Source organism: Haliotis rufescens, unplaced genomic scaffold (genome assembly GCF_023055435.1).
Source record: "Haliotis rufescens isolate VD_foot unplaced genomic scaffold, xgHalRufe1.0.p SCAF_16, whole genome shotgun sequence".
Classification (NCBI taxonomy): domain Eukaryota; kingdom Metazoa; phylum Mollusca; class Gastropoda; order Lepetellida; family Haliotidae; genus Haliotis; species Haliotis rufescens.
This window is the reverse complement of record NW_025963846.1, coordinates 24,586,194-24,605,403: the sequence shown is the minus strand read 5'-3', so window position 1 is coordinate 24,605,403 and position 19,210 is coordinate 24,586,194. Positions and strand designations below refer to the sequence as shown.

Genomic DNA, 19,210 nt, shown 5'->3' with positions numbered 1-19,210 from the left:
TTGAACTTTCTCCCTATTTATACAAGGCAGTAGAAAATACAAGCCGTGCTACTGTCATGGCTGTGTCGCCCTTGATCGCTCTTATGGAGAAACAAACGGAGAAATGTGTGTCATTAGGACTCAAGGCTGTGTACCTGAATGAAGTCGCACAGGAAGCAACACTGACGAATGATGACAGTCTGGTATCTACCATAGAGAAATTGACTGTCGATGACATAAGGGATGGAGAAGCTGACATAATATTCACCAGTCCAGAATCTATTCTTGGACATCATCGGGACATAATTACTGAATTGGATAAAGAAAAACATCTTAAGGCAGTTTTCATAAATGAAGCACATTGAAATTCCAAATTGTAAGTATACAAGATTGCCTCTCTCTCTCAACATGTATACATACCAATATGTATGTATCTATCTATGTATCTATCTCTCTTTCTCTCTCTCTCTCTCTCTCTCTCTCTCTCTCTCTCTCTCTCTCGCTCTCTCTCTTTCACAATATCCCAACATGCAAGCACATGCCATATTGATGAAATATAAGAGGTGTTTGTCCGGGAGAAATGCAGTCAAGCCTTGAATGAGACAGTATTGCAAAGGAACTTCATGTCGCCGGGTGGACCTTCAACAGCGTTTTGAAAGTTCTCCATCAAAAGTGACACCACCTCATGACTGTTGTGATTTATCTGATCTGACATTCAAATGCCAGTGTCACCGCGTGGAAATATACTGAACCAAATTAAATACTTCACAATCCTAAAATTTTAACATTTTGACCAGTTATCATTGTGGGCCCTTATTGTGTATTTAAACAGTAATGGCCACATATTGTCTTCAGATAACACCCGTTTTTGTGCAGGTGAATCGATCAAAATCATGTGCAGAGCACTATATATGGCAAAAGTGGTTTTTCACGTGCAACTGGTCACGTGGCCATAATACCGCACGTGTTGTTTTCAGCAATACTTATTAGCAGTCATTAACAAAAAAAGAAAAACACAAGAAAACAAAAGTCTTTACGGCCATTTGTCATGCCACGCCTTTCAAATGTGCAACGTGAACGTGCCATCGGCATGTTGCAGACGGGAACGTCCGTAGCTGAAGTCGCAAGGACGATGGGTTGTAGTCGACGGACTGTTTATGATTTACAGACTCGTCTACAGCAAACGGGTACCACCGCTGATCGCCCTTGGTCAGGCCGACCACGTGTGACGTCACATGCAGGGGATCGTCAGATCGTCTTACGTCACCTCCGTAACCGATTGTTGACGGCTACATCAACCTGTTTAGGGGTAGACTGAGTGCGCAAACTGTTCGAAACCGTCTGAGAATTGCTCACCTTCAAGCACGACGGCCATACTGCGGGCCGATTCTGACTCAATTACACAGACGTCAACGTCAATTGTGGACACAGCAACACTTACGAGGAATTGGAATCAAGTCGTCTTCAGTGATGGCTCCCGATTTAATCTTCGATTTGCTGATGGTAGGGTGAAGGTGCCGTCATGAACGTTACGCCCAGTGTTGTGTACAGGAAGGTGACAGATTTCGAGGCGGAAGTGTCATGGTGTGGGGTGCTTTCTGTAGCAATGCACGTTCCAGGCTTCTTGTCATCCGTGGCAACCTCAACGCTGCTGCTTACCGCGACCAGGTGCGGGCACCAGAACTTCTGCCTTTTATGGCAGCACATGGACCCGGTTTGATCTTCCAACACGACAATGCCAGACCCCACACAGCAATTTTGACGAGGAATTTCCTTCAGAATGCGGGAGTCAACGTCATGGACTGGCCGTCAAGGTCTCCCGACCTCAATCCCATCGAACACGTCTGGGATGCTCTTGGCAGAAGTCTGCGCACTCTCCAGAACCAACCACAGAATTTGCAAGATCTTGGCACCATTTTGCAGCAACAATGGCGTCGTCGTCCCAATCATGTGTTCACAAGCATCACAAGGTCCATGTGGAGGCGTTGTGTGGCAGTTGTCAACGCACATGGTGGCCATACACGATACTGAACGTGTGTGCCATCAGATTCTCGTGCTTGGGATTTATGATTTAAACTGTTGATGTTATTACCGAATACCGTAGGTGCTTGGAACAAATTGGATATGATAGAGACAAAATCTTTTCCATAATCCTAGGAAACCTCCATCATTCCGACTATATCATTAGCGTGTGTTTGAGAATCATAATTAAAAAGTGATCATTCCAGGTTTCAAATGTAGACAAAAAGGCTGGATCTGCTTGAATACTGCTCGACACAAAGGGAAAGTTACCTATTGAAGAAATGAAGTCAGCCCAGCCACACAATCTTGTCATTGATATTATATTCTCATGCTGAACCTGTCTGCTTCTGATCTAACGGTTAAGGACAGTAAAATCATGTAGCGCACTAAATATATGTGTGAAGTACTTTATTGGTGTCCTCTGCCCTGGTGCGGCTGGAATAATGCTAAAAGTGGCTTAAAACCCTCCCCTTTCACTCCAAGCTAACGCAGCCATTGTATTCTTAAACCAGGCTCTTCACTTCTATTACTGGATGATTGGGCTTAGTTTGCAAAGGTTATCAACTTACTTGTATTCACGAGTGTCCAACAAGCCAAATGAGCCATACTGTGTCGGTTATTTTGCGATCAAAATAAGTTGATCTTTGATAGTTAATTGACCTTAATCTTTACTTTTTGTATTAAATGTCAAGTAATTCAAGAGACCTGTCTAACTGAAAAAAATGAGTGAGTTGTGTTTAACGCCGCTTTTAACAGTATTCCAGTTATATCACGGCGTGTCAGCTTAATGTGGGAGGAAAGCCCGAAGTGATGCACGTCTCAGACGGTGAAACCAACGAGCACGGGTATGGTGCCGACAAACTTAGAAACATAATCGGGGCGAACCGGGATTCGAACCCACAATCATAGGTTTCTGGCGTGGCAAGGGACGCAACTCTGCACAGCGAATCGCGGCGCCTTAGGCGACTGGGCCACCCGTGCCCCCACTGAAAAAATGAACTGATATATTGAAATACTGAAACATTATTACATTGATACCAGCAATTTAAAAGGCTTTGCCTTCTTTTTCTCTGAACATCGACTTACACATTTTAACTGAAGGTCAGTGACTGCGGTTTATGTAACAAACATGCATGGTTACCAGACCATTTAGATAAGTTCAAGGTATTGCGTTTTTACGATTGTTAGTCACACTGCAATCGAATTTGTTTGTTTGTTGTTTAACGCCTGACTTAGCAATATTCCAGCTATATGACGGCGGTCTGTAAATAATCAAGTCTGGACCAGACAATCCAGTGATTGACATCATGAGCATCGATTTAGGCAATTGGGACCGATGACATGCATCAACCAAGTCAGCGAGCCTGACCACCCGATCCCGTTAGTCGCCTCTTACGACAAGCATAGTCGCTTTTTACGGCAAGCATGAGTTGCTGAAGACCTATTCAACCCCGGATCTTTATGGGTCCACTGCAATCGTAACATGGCCGACAGAACAATGGAAAGCAAATATTAACGTTCATGGTGTTGAGGACCTCCACTGGCTCAAAATCAAGAGAGAATCCAGTATAAAGTGATGCTGATTGTGTTCAATGCGAGACACAATCAAAAACCAACTTATATCAGCGAGCTTCTTGAAGAGTACGTGCCTGGGAGATGTCTCAGATCAAGCTGCTAGTCCCCACTCTCTGTGCCTAGTGTTAGAACGGCGACTTTTGGAGGTCGGAGTTTAGCCAAAGTTGCCCCTGAGCTATGGAATAGGCTGCCATTGGATATCAGGAACATTGACAGTCCTACTTTGTTCCGATCAAGACTCAAAACCTATCTTTTCACCAAATCTTTCTTGGAGTATTGAGGCTTTGTGTTTTCCTAGCTGTGTAATGTCTCTTTTTTGAATGATGAAGCGCTTTTGAGCAGTTCTTCGAACTGGATACCAGCGCTATATACATCTGTAGTTATTATTATTGTAGTTATTAAATTCTTTTCTTCCAAATTTACACAGGAAATTAGTCAAAAAATGAAACTTTGTTGACTCCTGTTGTGAAATGCACTTTAGCATGAGTAACTTTATTCGGACATGTCCTGGCTATAAATATATACAGGCGTTGAGGAAACCGAGACTAATGCATTGAAAATATGGACAAAAAATAGGCACGTAAAAGAAATGTCGATAAATAATGTGATTTACTCAGCTGTTCAAGTTTCACACAAAGACAAATATATAAATAATGAATATTTACACATGTGCATGGCGGATTGGTGTAAACAGCATTCTGTCTCTCATACATGTATATGGGACGGGATATATGGGACGGTTGTGGTGTCAAACGCTAACGTAATATTGTATATACTCTTAAACAAAAGTTAAGCATAGGCGGACTTTTATTCACATTAAATATAAGCATTTGCACAATAATCAGAAACATATTCGAACAAAAACTCGAATAAGCATTATTCAGTAAGCCTAAAAGGACATTTAGTTGGTAAATTGGACGTCAAAATATTGATAACCATCAGTTCATAAGCAATATTAAATTTTAATTACAATTTTATTCATAACAATATCTTTGATATGTGTACTTGGTCAATTCACAATACTGATCTGTGAAATGAAATGTTATAAAACTTTTGAATAAGTTAATTAATTACCTGCTTGAAAATTGTCCTTCCGGTAATGTTAGTTTAACAAACAAACAATTAAGAACGAACTGCATTTGTTAGAGGGTAGTAATTCCTGCAGGAAGTTTCAGTAGACCACAGAAGCAACTGACGGTCAAAAGAAACTGTACTATAGTTTGAAATCACTCTAGTTTTAAAAACACAAAGGATAGATTATGATTTGGTTTGGTTTGTTGTTTAACGCCGCAGTCAGCAATATTCTAGCTCTATGACGGCGGTCTATAAATAATCGAGTCTGGACCAGACAATCCAGTGATTGACATAATGAGCATCGATCCACGCAATTTGGATACGATGACATGCATCAACCAAGTCAGCGAGCCTGACCACCCGATCCCGTTAGTCGCCTCTTACGACAAGCATAGTCGCCTTTTACGGCAAGCGTGGGTTTCTGAAAAACTATTCTACCCCGGATCTTCAAGGTATGATTTAAAATGTTTTGAAAAGATCAAAATCTCAACGAAATCAATAATAAAAATGACAGTCATACAGCATACGATGCGATATTGGCTTGACAGTTGTCCTAATTGAGGTGGGGTAGGAAAAACACTTTCAACGTAATGAACAAAGGGCACACACGTCTAAAATCGCTCAAATTTAATGACACGTGCAAAAACTCTCCAGCGCATAAACAAAGGCAGTCGTCTGATGACGTCACGCGGGATACGTCGCTATTCTTTTTGGAGGAGCTGGATCAGTTCTGGTTGGTTGGCCCGAGGATGTGGTCGCTGTCGAACACGACGATACATGACATCCCAGAGGTGTTCTGTGAGGGACATGTCTGGGGAGCCCACAGGCCAGGGCAACACGCTGATAAAGGTTCTTAATGTCAGTCACTGGTTTGTCCGATCCAGTAACAAATAAATTATTAACATGACGCCGTGATAAAGTCCATATGTAAAAAAACATTGACTCACTTCACTGTATTTCCGCATTAAACAATATGATCGAAACCTTACTACAGATGAAACAGAACAAACGTGTAGCTGCAGCTAAAAGGAAGTCATTAAATAGTTGATAAGTCAGTCGGCTCTTTTGTGATGCATGTGGCAAACCTTATATAGCATCACTTTGATGATGAAGACACGGGGAAGACGTCGATGTGTGACTTTACTTCTCTTGCTGTTGATTATCAGGGTAGGCATTTAATACATCTACTGAAGCATTCCAATGACCACTTAAGTCCATAGACTAGATAGTGGACGCATCCATATATCATACTTTGAAAAAAAATAATGTTGTGATATAATTACTGACATACTTTGTATTAAATTAGCATGCTCCATTGCGTCTCAAAGGTTGTGAAATGTGAACACCAAACACTGGAGTTATGCCTCGACATAATGGCAAAGATGGGAAGTTGAAGTTATCCCACTAGTCAAACAGTCTTGTTGCTTTCTTATTGTGTTACTCTGAATTTTTATGTATAGATCTAAATATGAAACAGATAGGTTGGTGTATTTCTAGTTCAGTGGAAGGAAACTGGCTCTTTGATATCAGATTGTTCATATACCTTAAGCTTCAGTTAAACTTATTAGGCACATGGACCTTAAGTAATCTATTTTACATAATTTTATTAGTAAACTTCATATGGATCTAAAGTAATGGATTCTACATATCATTTTATTAGTTAATTTCACATGGACCTAAAATGATGAACTCTTCAAATCATTTTATTAGTAAACTTGACAAGGACCTAAAGTATCGAATTCTACATATTATTTTATTAGGAATCTTCACATGGACCTAAAGTAATGAATTTACAAATTATTTTAAATATTTTACATATAATTTCCCATCACTAAGTATCGTCTTGTATTAATCCATTATTCCCGAAATGGATTGAAAATTCATTTTGAATTGTTCACTGTTTCACAGACAATTAATGCTGAATTAAATTGTAATTTAACGTTTCATTTTAACGTTTTTGAAACTTTTCACATATGTTCAACATGTTAGTAGATGTTAACATAAACACAGCTCCGATTCGCATCTTCTTATCTCAACAGCAAGTGAAGACTGACGGTAAGCTGGACATTCGATTCATCAGTTACTGGTCAGATGGGAAAGAGATCAGCGGTCATTGTTGTGACAATGGGCTCCGGGTTTGGTGCAATGATAAATGTGACCCAATATTTACACTGTGCATTGATGGGTAAGTACCGATAAAACTTGAACTGACAAACTATACTTACAATTCATTTTTGGACAGTATTCTATTTGTAAATAAAAGACTTGTGGCCTTATCAGAGTGAGTGAGTGAGTATTGTTTTACGCCGCTTTTAGCAATAATCCAGCAATATCACGGCTGGGGACACCAGAAATGGGCTTCACACATTGTACCCAGGTCTTCTGATTTCAACTCGGACGTTACTATATCAGGATAAGTACATCAATTTAGCGACAAAACCTAGGGCCAAGGGCAACACTGCCAAGGGTAACACTGCCAAGGACAGCACTGCCAAGGGTGACACTGCCAAGAGCAGCACTGCCAAGGGTAACACTGCCAAGAGCAGCACTGCCAAGGGTAACACTGCCAAGGGCAGCACTCCAAGGGTAACACTTCCATGGGCAGCACTGCCAAGGGTAACACTGCCAAGGGCAGCACTGCTAAGGGTAGCACTGCCAAGGTAACACTGCCAAGGGCAGCACTGTCAAGGGCAGCACTGCTAAGGGTAACACTGCCAAGGGTAACACTGCCAAGGGCAGCACTGCCAAGGGTAACACTGCCAAGGGCAGCACTGCAAAGGGTAACACTGCTAAGGATAGCACTGCCAAGGGAAACACTGCCAAGGACAGCACTGCCAAGGGTGACACTGCCAAGAGCAGCACTGCCAAGGGTAGCACTGCCAAGGGTAACACTGCCAAGGGCAGCACTCCAAGGGTAACACTTCCATGGGCAGCACTGCCAAGGGTAACACTGCCAAGGGCAGCACTGCTAAGGGTAGCACTGCCAAGGTAACACTGCCAAGGGCAGCACTGTCAAGGGCAGCACTGCTAAGGGTAACACTGCCAAGGGTAACACTGCCAAGGGCAGCACTGCCAAGGGTAACACTGCCAAGGGCAGCACTGCAAAGGGTAACACTGCTAAGGATAGCACTGCCAAGGGAAACACTGCCAAGGGCAGCACTGCCAAGGGTAGCACTGCCAAGGGTAACACTGCCAAGGGCAGCACCGCTAAGGGTAACACTGCCAAGGGCAGCACTGCCAAGAATAACACTGCCAAGGGTAACACTGCCAAGGGCAGCACTGCTAAGGGTAACACTGCCAAGGGTAACACTGCCAAGGGTAACACTCCCAAGGGCAGCACTGCCAAGGGTAACACTCCCAAGGGCAGCACTGCAAAGGGCAGCACTGCCAAGGGTAACACTGCCAAGGGTAACACTGCCAAGGGCAGCACTGCCAAGGGTAACACTGCCAAGGGTGACACTGCCAAGGGTAGCACTGCCAAGGGTAGCACTGCCAAAGGCAGCACTGCCAAGGGTAACACTGCCAAGGGTAACACTGCCAAGGGTAGCACTGCCAAGGGTAGCACTGCCAAAGGTAGCACTGCCAAGGGTAACACTGCCAAGGGTGACACTGCCAAGGGTAACACTGCAAAAGGTAGCACTGCCAAGGGTAACACTGCCAAGGGCAGCACAGCCAAGGGTAACACTGTCAAGGGCAGCACAGCCAAGGGTAGCACTGCCAAGGGTAACACTGCCAAGGGTAGAACTGCCAAGGGCAGCACTGCCAAGAGTAACACTGCCAAGAGTTCCTTCTTCGTTGTCCCCTTGATTATGTGTCTCTTGATTCTGTACTTGAACCTTTTTGCGCCCTTATTGTGCCACGTTGTACCTTGTGTTTGACTTGAAATATTAATGCTTGTAACGACAACTCTGTTTTACATTCGGTTTACAAATCATTCTGGCTCTATATTTAGGAGATGCATGCTGTGTTTTTAATCTCGAGCTATGGCACCTGTAGATTAGACCTGCGATAAACAACAATCGTATGTTATTGCAGCCCTGACGGAAGAGAGAAGTGTTCTCTATATGAAAGCACTACGGTCTACATAGATAACCACAACACAATCCACTTTGGAAGCAGCATTCAAGGAACAGCAAATCCATTCATCATCAATGTGCCCAAAGCAGTACCGGTAGTATTTTTACCAAACTTTATTATTCACTAAGAGATTCACTACCTATGAGATAATGTGACATTGTATCAACCACTGGTGATTCTGGCCAAGAATCGATTATTTACACGGCGCCGTGAAATAACAGGAATATTCTATTACGAGTTATGTCCCTTCTAAGTATCTCCTATTGACCACAATCAGATTCCACCCGTTATATTACTACATTTGCTTCAAATGAAATGGCGGCGCCCGGTCGCGACTATCTGATAGATAATCAAGATCTATATTGTCAAAGGGTTTTACCTCGCGAAGTGAATCAAATTACTTGAGCATCTTGATTAAAAACCTAAAACGATTTGGAAGATTATGAAGGGAGGATGCCTGGAATATTGCTTCCTGTGGCATTAAACACCAAATTAACATGGAATATACATGCTCTTTTCTCCAGTCCTCAATAAAAATAACGGTGCAGGTGTATGACAAAGATGACTTCTCCAGTGACGACCACATGGACACACTCTCCAAGCTGATCAACATCCAGGCTGCTACTTCAGAACAGACAGCCCTGTACACCCCATACACAGTGTGGGGAAGAACAAAGTGAGTCAGACTGAGACCTAACTGGGATGATACAGATTAGTTTGAACAGAACGAATAAGCTTTCGTGTTTGTTTGTTCATGTACACTTCAAAATGACAAGGTTGCAACATGAATATCAAACTAGTATTGGGGTTTTCATTAATCTTAGTCTAGAACCACAATAATGTTGATCTGTCCCAGGGTTTACATATAACAATGTTTGGCTCATGGTGCAACATAAAAAGGCCAACCATTGGCAGAGCAATATGTCTGGAACATTAGGTTTCTAGTCCTGCTGATCAAGGACGAAGATTAATTGATAGCGCAGGGAGGATTGTTCCAAAGAAAAGAGAAACGATATATTTCAATCGACTTGCTGGAACAGAAAACATTGAAATCCTGGCTGATATGAGGGATCTTATTTTCTAACCTGCATGTTTCTGTATTCCTCCGACTGGCCATTGGGACTTTATTCAGGAGTTACCTGCCCTTTGCTTAGTTACACACCATGCTGTCTCTAGAAACGACATGGCGCCGATCAAGAGTTGCCGTAATTAATGTGTAACTTTTTAATTAATGTCTTTCTCCATATTTGAACTGACCAGCTTGTGCAACAACACAGTTTCATATTCAATTTGCTGCCTGTTTTATTTTTTAAAAATGGAGCAATTGTGACTGTTGTCATATTATCGAATATATGACCTATATCTAAGAAAGGATTATTGTAAACTGTAACGTGGTTTCAAATAATGATGGAGAATTTGCAAAGAAAGATGGAAAGATGACAATCTGAAATGTTTGGTGTGAATTATTATTTCAGGTTACAGATTGAGGTCCGTGCCTACTGTGACCCGGACTGGTACGGGTCAGTGTGTGAGACATATTGCAAGGCCCCTCCTGACCAGAGTGACTACACGTGCAACGAACACAATGGAGCAAAAGTGTGCTTTGAAGGTATGTTCAGAAAGTTGATGTCAGTGCTGTGTTTGATACCTCGCTGTACACTAAATTGCAGCCGAAAACACGACTGCATCCGAATTAAGTTGATGCGAAAATACATTAAAACCCGTTATCTGTTATCTTGACGGGGCTTGAATACTGAATACCGGATACTCCTTCCTTAGTAACGATGTTTAGGCTGCTATGTTTAGCCATCTCACTAACATTTTTGAAAAATATCATCTATTTGGATGTCACTGGTGAAGTTTGCGCGCGTCATTATGGAACTTAATAATATCGAGGCAGTTTCGAGGTTTAATGCCAGCGGAGTCCATTTCGCTTCATATTTGGAGCTTAATTGTCCTGTTGTAAAAATGGTCCCGCAGTCGCGTGCTTCTATATAATTACTCTCAAACACCCATGGCTTATCGGAACCTGGTATTCGGTACGCGTACCCGGGACAGTTCCGTCAAAGTGGTTGGTTGGTTTGTTGTTTAACGCCGCACTCAGCAATATTCCAGCTCTATGACGGCGGTCTGTAAATAATCGAGTCTGGACCAGACATTCCAGTGATTGATATCATGAGCATCGATCCACGCAATTGGGATCGATTACATGCATCAACCAAGTCAGCGAGCCTGACCACCCGATCGCGTTAGTCGCCTTTTACGACAAGCATGGTCAGCTTTTACGGCAAGTATGGGTTGCTGAAGACCTATTCTACCCCGGATCTTCACGGGTCTCCGTTCAAAGTGAAAGAGATTGGATTGATACATTTCAGGAATAGTGAATCATGCGTATTGAGTAATGTTCACTTGTATAAAACGCAATGAATTTGAATCAAACAATTGCAGGTTGGAAGGGAGATGTCTGCGATGAGGACGTCGATGAATGCGCAGCAATATATATTAACAACTTGTGTCAACATGGGGGCAGTTGTACAAATACACGCGGAGGTTTTGAGTGCAGTTGTGTGGAGGGTATCACAGGTGAGAAGACGATATCTGCGATTAATCTACATTGATTCCCACACAGAAGGTCTTCGTTCGATTGTTGCCACAATATGTGAAGTTCATGTTTTGGTTTGGTTTGTTGTTTAACGCCGCACTCAACAATATTCCAGCTATATGACGGCGGTCTGAAAATAATCGAGTCTGGACCAGACAGTCCAGTGATTAATATCATGAGCATCGATCCACGCAATTGGGATCGATGACATTCATGCATCAAGTCAGGGAGCCTGACCACCCGATCCCGTTGGTCGCCTTTTACGACAAGCATAGTCATCTTTTACGGCAAGCATGGGTTGCTGAAGACCTATTCTACCCCGGAATCTTCAGGGGTCCTGATGTTAACTCCCTGGTATGGCTGTAGTACTTCGTTTCTACAACGGCCTGAACTCTGTATTCTCGGATCAGACGGGGAGATGGATGTTGGGGGCAGGAGACAGACTCACACACGCAGACACACAGACACACACATACATACAGACAGACATACTCATGTACACAGACACATACACACATAGAGGGACGCACACAGACACACTCACCCACACAGCCACAGAGAGACAAATACACACAGACAGATACATACAAACACATGGACGGAAACAAACACACAGACACTATCAGACAGATATACACACTCACGCTCGAAGACACTATCACAGATAGGTATATGCAGGCACAGACAGAGACACACACCCAAACAGACCAACACATAGAGACAGACATACTTTCACGAACACAGACACAAACTTGCAACACTCAAACAGACACACACCCAAACAGACCAACACATAGACAGACATACTTTCACGAACACAGACACAATCATGCAACACTCAAACAGACACACACCCAAACAGACCAACACATAGACAGACATACTTTCACGAACACAGACACAAACATGCAACACTCAAACAGACACACACCCAAACAGACCAACACATAGACAGACATACTTTCACGAACACAGACACAAACATGCAACACTCAAACAGACACACACATAGCGACAGGTACACAGAAACCCAAATATAGACAGACACACACATACGCAGGTCCCAACACACAGACGCAAGCACACACCCAGGCACCCAAAAAGACACACATCCAGACAACCAAGCCATACACAGACAGACATACACATGTACATAGACACAGAATCCACCCGCGCACACACACACACACGCTCGCACGCACGCACACTCACGCAAGCACACAGACACGCACGCACGGACGCACACACACAGCGGCAGTGGCATAAGGGTTAAGAACTATAAAAAGGAACAATAGTGGGCAGCTTCAATGGCAAATAGATTTGATTTAATTGGTCGAGTAATACATCTATTTTATAATGCTTTGTATTCTCCATATACTTCCTAAACTTTGTTCAGGAAGACGATGTGAAAACATTATCAACCAGTGTGCACTGAAGCCATGTCTCAATGGAGGGACATGTGACGGAAACCAAACAGACTTCCACTGCGCATGCTCAGTAAAGTGGACTGGAGAGACATGCGCAGAGACGGTTAATTTCTGTGACAGCGCTTCCTGTAACAGAGGGAATTGCACACCGGAACTCTTGACGGCAACTGGGTTCAAGTGTGATTGTGATTTTGCATGGGTGGGGGAAAGATGCAGTCAAAGTGTTGGTAGGTGGAATATTTTCTTGTGCTTTCCTTATATACGTGTGGGTTTTTCTCGCCGAACTGTTGGTATGAATGAACAGTAGATGTCACCAGAAAACACATAAGTTACATGTTTTAAAAAAAAAAATTATTCTGGTGTTGTCAATGTATTGAGTTAGATGCCTGTGTATATTCTTGATAAAACAGTTGTTGATTAGGATCAAAGTAAAAGTATTTCATGTAAGTGAAACACTAAATGGCATTAGGAACAGGGATAGTTTCATGACGATTAGTTAAATAATGCATTTATTACTGTTTTTTAAAATGTCAATTTCGTCATTATAAATAAAGAGCTAGAATAGAACAGTTTAACACGATTTCAATGAAAACATTGGCCAATGACGTTTAAATGAATTATTTCATTTATTGCTTCTAGTTGTCAATTACCTATTTACTTTAAAAAAATTCTGATTGAGAACTTCATGTTCTTTGTAATCAGGCATTGTCAACATCACGCTCCTGGGAGAGATTGATCACACAAACAGAGGTGACCTGACCGATGGCTTGAACAGACTCATCACCGAACTTTGGGAAATTCCAGGAAAAGTGGATGTCAAGTTTACCGCAAAAACACAGACAGAATGCAAGTGAGTGATCAACAGGACGACGCTATATCGGTCCAACAGTCTACATTGACTATAGTATTTGAGTAAATCCATCTCGCAATGAATGTCACGATCAAAACTAAGTTTGCTTTTTGAAATATATATTTCAGTTATACTACAACGTACGTACAACTCTATTCAGCTGTAGAGAACGACACCATCCTGGACAGCGCTTTAGTAAATGTGATCTTCGAATCCAACAGTGATGACGTCCTCAATGAATATCTGCCTCTTCCGTTGTACCCTCCCCGACAAGAAGAGAAGTCGACGGTGAAGGTAAACTACACGATGCCAACAGAGGTTGTTGCCGATATCTTGTTAAATGTTCATGAAACATCGTATGCCATACATGGTTCAGGTGACTTACACGATGCACATTTTTATCCTTATGTAGGGTGGTTTGCTTGTTTATTTGTTATGTGACGCAGCAATATTCCAACTATATGACGATGGTCTGTAATACAATGAGATGCCATCAGCCAAGTCAGCGAGCTGGACCACCCGATCGATTAAGTCACCTCTTATGTCGACACATATGCTGGAATCTATTTGCTTACCTGTCATCCGTACAGTCATATGTAAGAACCATTACTGGTTCTGATTAAACTTTTGAAAGCATAACCAATATTATTCTTGCTTTTATAATTCCAATTTGCATAAGCAAGTTTATAATCAGTTCAAAGCGGCATTGAACCCAGCTCACTCACGCATTATAAGCAGTTCAAATCACTACAGGTCAAACCTGCTGTTTCAGCGACCGCATGGCAGCTGGAACACCGACTTTTATGTGTTGGCCATTCTACCCCCTTTAGGATTTGTCCTGATGACTGTACTGCTTGTAGCTATGTACATCTGGAGAAGAAGATCGTAAGTAGTCCATGACATTTCCGTTTATTAACACACAGCAGTGTAGCAAGAGAGGTGTCAAGGACGATAGCCATTCTGAAGAACGTAACTTTCTAATCAAAACTATTCATGGCATGGGACAAAATACTGTCTCTTGAGACATATATCATGCACCGGCCATTTGAGCTGGATATTTGTTTAACATAAAGATTTGATCCAGGAATTAATCAACCTCAGGTGTTAGAAAAAGGAAATGATTGTCAACTGGAGATACTGGATGTCCTGAAACAAATTGTTCGGTTCCTCATTTCCGAGAAAAAATTGTATGTCTTAAAACAGTGACGAAAATAATATTCTGTTTCAAAATCCCATGCCCCCAACACCCATCACGAGGCACATGGCACTTGAAGAAATTTGTATCTTGCAGTAGAGCGCAATGGGGTCATAAATATATGTTTTCTATATAGCCGTGCTGTAGACACGTGTAACGTTAAACTTACAAATTAAACTTTGATATGTAAATGATTTATTACAACACACTAAGAAGAAATATAATTTTTAAAAACCCAATTTATTGTGTTATTTTCTTCTTATTGTTTTTTTCTATTTCAAGACACAATTCGGAACCATTCATACAGGACGATGAAATCTTATTATTTCAAATGGGTGTTCCATTCAACAGGAATTCGAACCCACACAGACGCGGTACAATTACAAGAAATCTTCAGGATGCAAGTGTTTCTCCAGATGGTTACACAAGTCTTCGCTTCCATGACGTACATAGAGGGACACTCGTCACACACTGTGATGACACATCAAACATCCAAGGAGCAACTGGAGATATGACTCTTGACCCGTGGAGCCAAGAGGGAGCAAGCGTTCCTCCAGATGAAAACGCACGTCATGATGACGCAGCAACACTCGATACACGCCGTCATGTTACATCATACATCCAACCAGTAACTGGAGATATGACCCTTGACCCGTGCCATCTACAGGGCGAGGAAGAGGATGAGTACACTGTCATCGATGACAACGATGTTGAGGACATCTCACAAGAAGACCCTCATGAAATGATAGAATCTTTCGATTACACCGATGTTGAAAACATCTCACAGGAACATCCTTATGAAAGATAATGTTTTAGTTGTCCTAGACGATGTATCGTCAACCAATAAGAATAACGAAAGGACATGAATGTATTCGACGCACTACCCTTTGAGTGTGTTCCCAGTACCAGAGTTGAAAAACCACACTGCATTTGATTTCATTCTCATATAATGTAATATTGATAATGTAAGATATGAAAAGCATCTCCGACATCAGACAGATGTAGGATTGGGATGCTAATAACACTGTCATCACAGCTATCAGAGTGGGGTAGGACTAGGATGCCAATTACACTGTCATCGCAGCTATCAGAGTGATATAGGCCTAGGACGCCAATAACACTGTCATCGCAGCTATATAAGTGATGTAGGACTAGGATGCCAATAACACTGTCATCGCAGCTATCAGAGTGATGTAGGACTAGGACGCCAATAACACTGTCATCGCAGCTATCAGAGTGATGTAGGACTAGGATGCCAATAACACTGTCATCGCAGCTATCAGAGTGATGTAGGACTAGGACGCCAATAACACTGTCATCGCAGCTATCAGTGATGTAGGACTAGGATGCCAATAACACTGTCATCGCAGCTATCAGAGTGATGTAGGACTAGGATGCCAATAACACTGTCATCGCAGCTATCAGAGTGATGTAGGACTAGGACGCCAATAACACTGTCATCGCAGCTATCAGAGTGATGTAGGACTAGGACGCCAATAACACTGTCATCGCAGCTATCAGTGATGTAGGACTAGGATGCCAATAACACTGTCATCGCAGCTATCAGAGTGATGTAGGACTAGGATGCCAATAACACTGTCATCGCAGCTATCAGAGTGATGTAGGACTGGGATGCCAATAACACTGTCATCACAGCTATCAGAGTGATGTAGGACTAGGACGCCAATAACACTGTCATCGCAGCTATCAGTGATGTAGGACTAGGATGCCAATAACACTGTCATCGCAGCTATCAGAGTGATGTAGGACTAGGACACCAATAACACTGTCAACTCTGTCATCAGAGTGATGTAGGACTGGGATGCCAATAACACTGTCATCGCAGCTATCAGAGTGCGCCAGATGCGGTTGATAGTTCACCGGTTAAAGTGTTGACTTGCACGTCGACTGAACGGGTTATAATCCCATGATGTGCGCATTTTGTGACCACCATATTTAGGATCTGTTTGCGTGTGATGTAATTGATGTGGGATACCAAAGAGCCAGGACTGTGTCATGTACCTGGGGGTGTGTGGTAGACTATTGTGAAAGTGTTAGCTCTTCACCCCAAATACCAGCATTCGATTTCCAGCATGGGTACAATGTGTTCATAGTTGGTGTCCCCCGACGTGATATGGAAGAACATTGCTTAAACTCGCACCGACCTTACATAGCTATAGCCATTTATATGTCAGATCTACTGGCAACATAGAGACTACTACACTCATTCTCGTCAGATGCCATTTTTACGAAACGAGTGAATTTTCTACGGTATCTGACCGAGCGAAAGCGAACTCAGATACCATAGCATGTTCACGAGAGAATGTTTTCGATAGATTTGTATCGGAACTGTTCACTTTTAGTGATCTGATCGTGCAGTCGTCACTGAGTTGTGTACGTTTATTTATGAACAAACACCTTCGGAAACAGTGCCACATAATACGCTTCGAACGGGACAATGATGGTACAGTACAATCGGAGGATCCAACGTAAGTCTAGATATCTGTCCAGATAGTTTAAACTGACTTCCTATCATCATGCATAACATTTTAGGTTAAATCAATTTTAACGTCGCGAAAGTGGTCGGGTGCGTCACGGTCATAGGGACCCTTGATGTATCGGTAGTCGTATATTGTAAATGGATGTGGCTCGATTAAATAATGTCTGTAGCAGCTCTACGCATACCTAATGTAGAATGCAAAGCGAATTTGATGCGGGTGACCATCTTGTTGGGTTTATTTAAGTGTTTGTAAATGTTTCGCTTTCATGTCATTCCTTCAGTTCTGCATCGATGTTGTAAAGCGTTTCTAAAAGTGAATGACGTCTCGTGTTTTTTATGAATGAAAAAAGTAGTTCTGGTGTGACATGTACAGAGGTCACGGTTATCCAATCAAAACGAATAAAACGAGGTCATTCTTGTATGACAAAAGTGTGACGTATGGATTTAGTATCATACCACCTGTATCTTCACCACGTGGGTATTGATTGCTTGTATTTACTGCTACAGATAGATATTTAGATTATAGTTTGTAAATAGAGATAAATAACATGATGTACACATTGTAATAGCTGAATGAAGGCTTGACTGAATTGTTTCAAGTTTGCAATAAAATAACTCTTTAAGCTTTTATTATTCACTGTTATTCACGAGACTTGCTTCACTCCACTTATGGACTTTTCTAGAAGGGTTAAGCATGAAACACGCGGTACATGCAGCAAATACCCTACAAAGAATAAATGGTCTTTTACACGCGCATTGTAAATTATTGAAGCGGATTATTATTTCCTTGAATTAAGGCAATATATTTGAAATGACAGTAGCTGCGTCATCGTTCTAGATAAATAAATCAGATTTCTGTAATATGAACGACATGGCGTAAATGAACGCCAAGACATTAAAATTGACAATTGAAAAAAAAGACGTCGCTCAACTATGTGTGGCTTGGTCATTCAGTTTAAGCTGGAACCGTTTCAAAAACGTCTTGAAAAACTGTGTACTTTAACTAATTGACTCAAGTATGTCTCATCATATACGAACATATATTTTATTTCCGCATTCATACCCCTTGGGGTGGATTCAAGTCTAATATATCATTGGATAGTTTTCATTGCTGACATTGATAAATGTAAAACAGCATTGGCAACTTCGCATTTTCACTCATTTCCGTGACATTACAGAAGAAAAACGAAAAACAACTGAAACTCGTTGTGATTCACTGGCTGTTACGATCTTTAGCTAAACTAGCAGGCTGTAAAATGTGTTTTCCCCCGACATGCATCCTGTACCTGTGACACACCAGTAAGAGATACCACTTGGACCATGAGTGAGTGAGTGAGTGAGTGAGTTGGGTTTAACATCGCTTTTTACAGTATTCTAGTTATGTCACGGCGTGTCAGCTTAATGTGGGAGGAAAGCCCGAAGTGATGCAGGTCTCAGACGTTTACCACTTCGGTGAAACCCACGAGCACGGGTATGGTGCTGACAAACCTAAAACATAATTGGGGCGAACCGGGATTCGAACCCACAATCATAGGTTTCTGGCGTCCTGGACCATGAAGACAAGGGGACGATGTCGATGTGTGTCCAATGACCACTTTAGTCAATAGACGAGATAGAAGACGTATTCTCCTCGGGGTAAAGTTACTTATATAACTTATAAGGCTAAGCCCTAGCAATGTTCTGCTTGAGTTCATATATATGTACTTTTTGTTAATCAAAACTTTCAAGTCGTCTTTCCATTCGAGTTTGTATTTAAGCAATGTAGTTATATTTGTGTCACGTAATTTAGACGTAAATTTAATGCATACGCTATTCACAAATGTGAAGCATTGCAATGACAAATATTTTGTTTGTTTGTTTGTTATTTAACTCCGCACTCAGCAATATTCCAGCTATATGACGGCGGTCT

At 42.0% G+C, this 19,210-nt stretch overlaps 1 protein-coding gene across 1 annotated transcript; it reads left to right on the top strand.

Annotated features, from left to right (window-relative positions):
- The first annotated feature begins 56 nt into the window (after window positions 1-56).
- On the top strand, window positions 57-17,877 carry LOC124133805 (protein jagged-1-like). Its single transcript, XM_048396621.1, has 11 exons — window positions 57-182; window positions 6,690-6,835; window positions 8,686-8,821; window positions 9,252-9,403; window positions 10,203-10,336; window positions 11,176-11,310; window positions 12,726-12,983; window positions 13,459-13,606; window positions 13,735-13,900; window positions 14,379-14,491; window positions 15,084-17,877. Exons 1-11 carry the CDS (start codon window positions 57-59, stop codon window positions 15,607-15,609), a joined length of 2,040 nt encoding a protein of 679 aa, XP_048252578.1. The 3' UTR covers window positions 15,610-17,877.
- Window positions 17,878-19,210: the final 1,333 nt, after the last annotated feature.

Bases quoted from the DNA above. Each gene is read 5' to 3' on its own strand.
- LOC124133805 (XM_048396621.1), top strand. From the start codon at position 57: ATGGCTGTGTCGCCCTTGATCGCTCTTATGGAGAAACAAACGGAGAAA. The intron at 10,337-11,175 runs GTATGTTCAGAA...AAACAATTGCAG, and splicing joins AGCAAAAGTGTGCTTTGAAG to GTTGGAAGGGAGATGTCTGC. The intron at 13,901-14,378 runs GTAAACTACACG...CTGCTGTTTCAG, and splicing joins AAGAGAAGTCGACGGTGAAG to CGACCGCATGGCAGCTGGAA.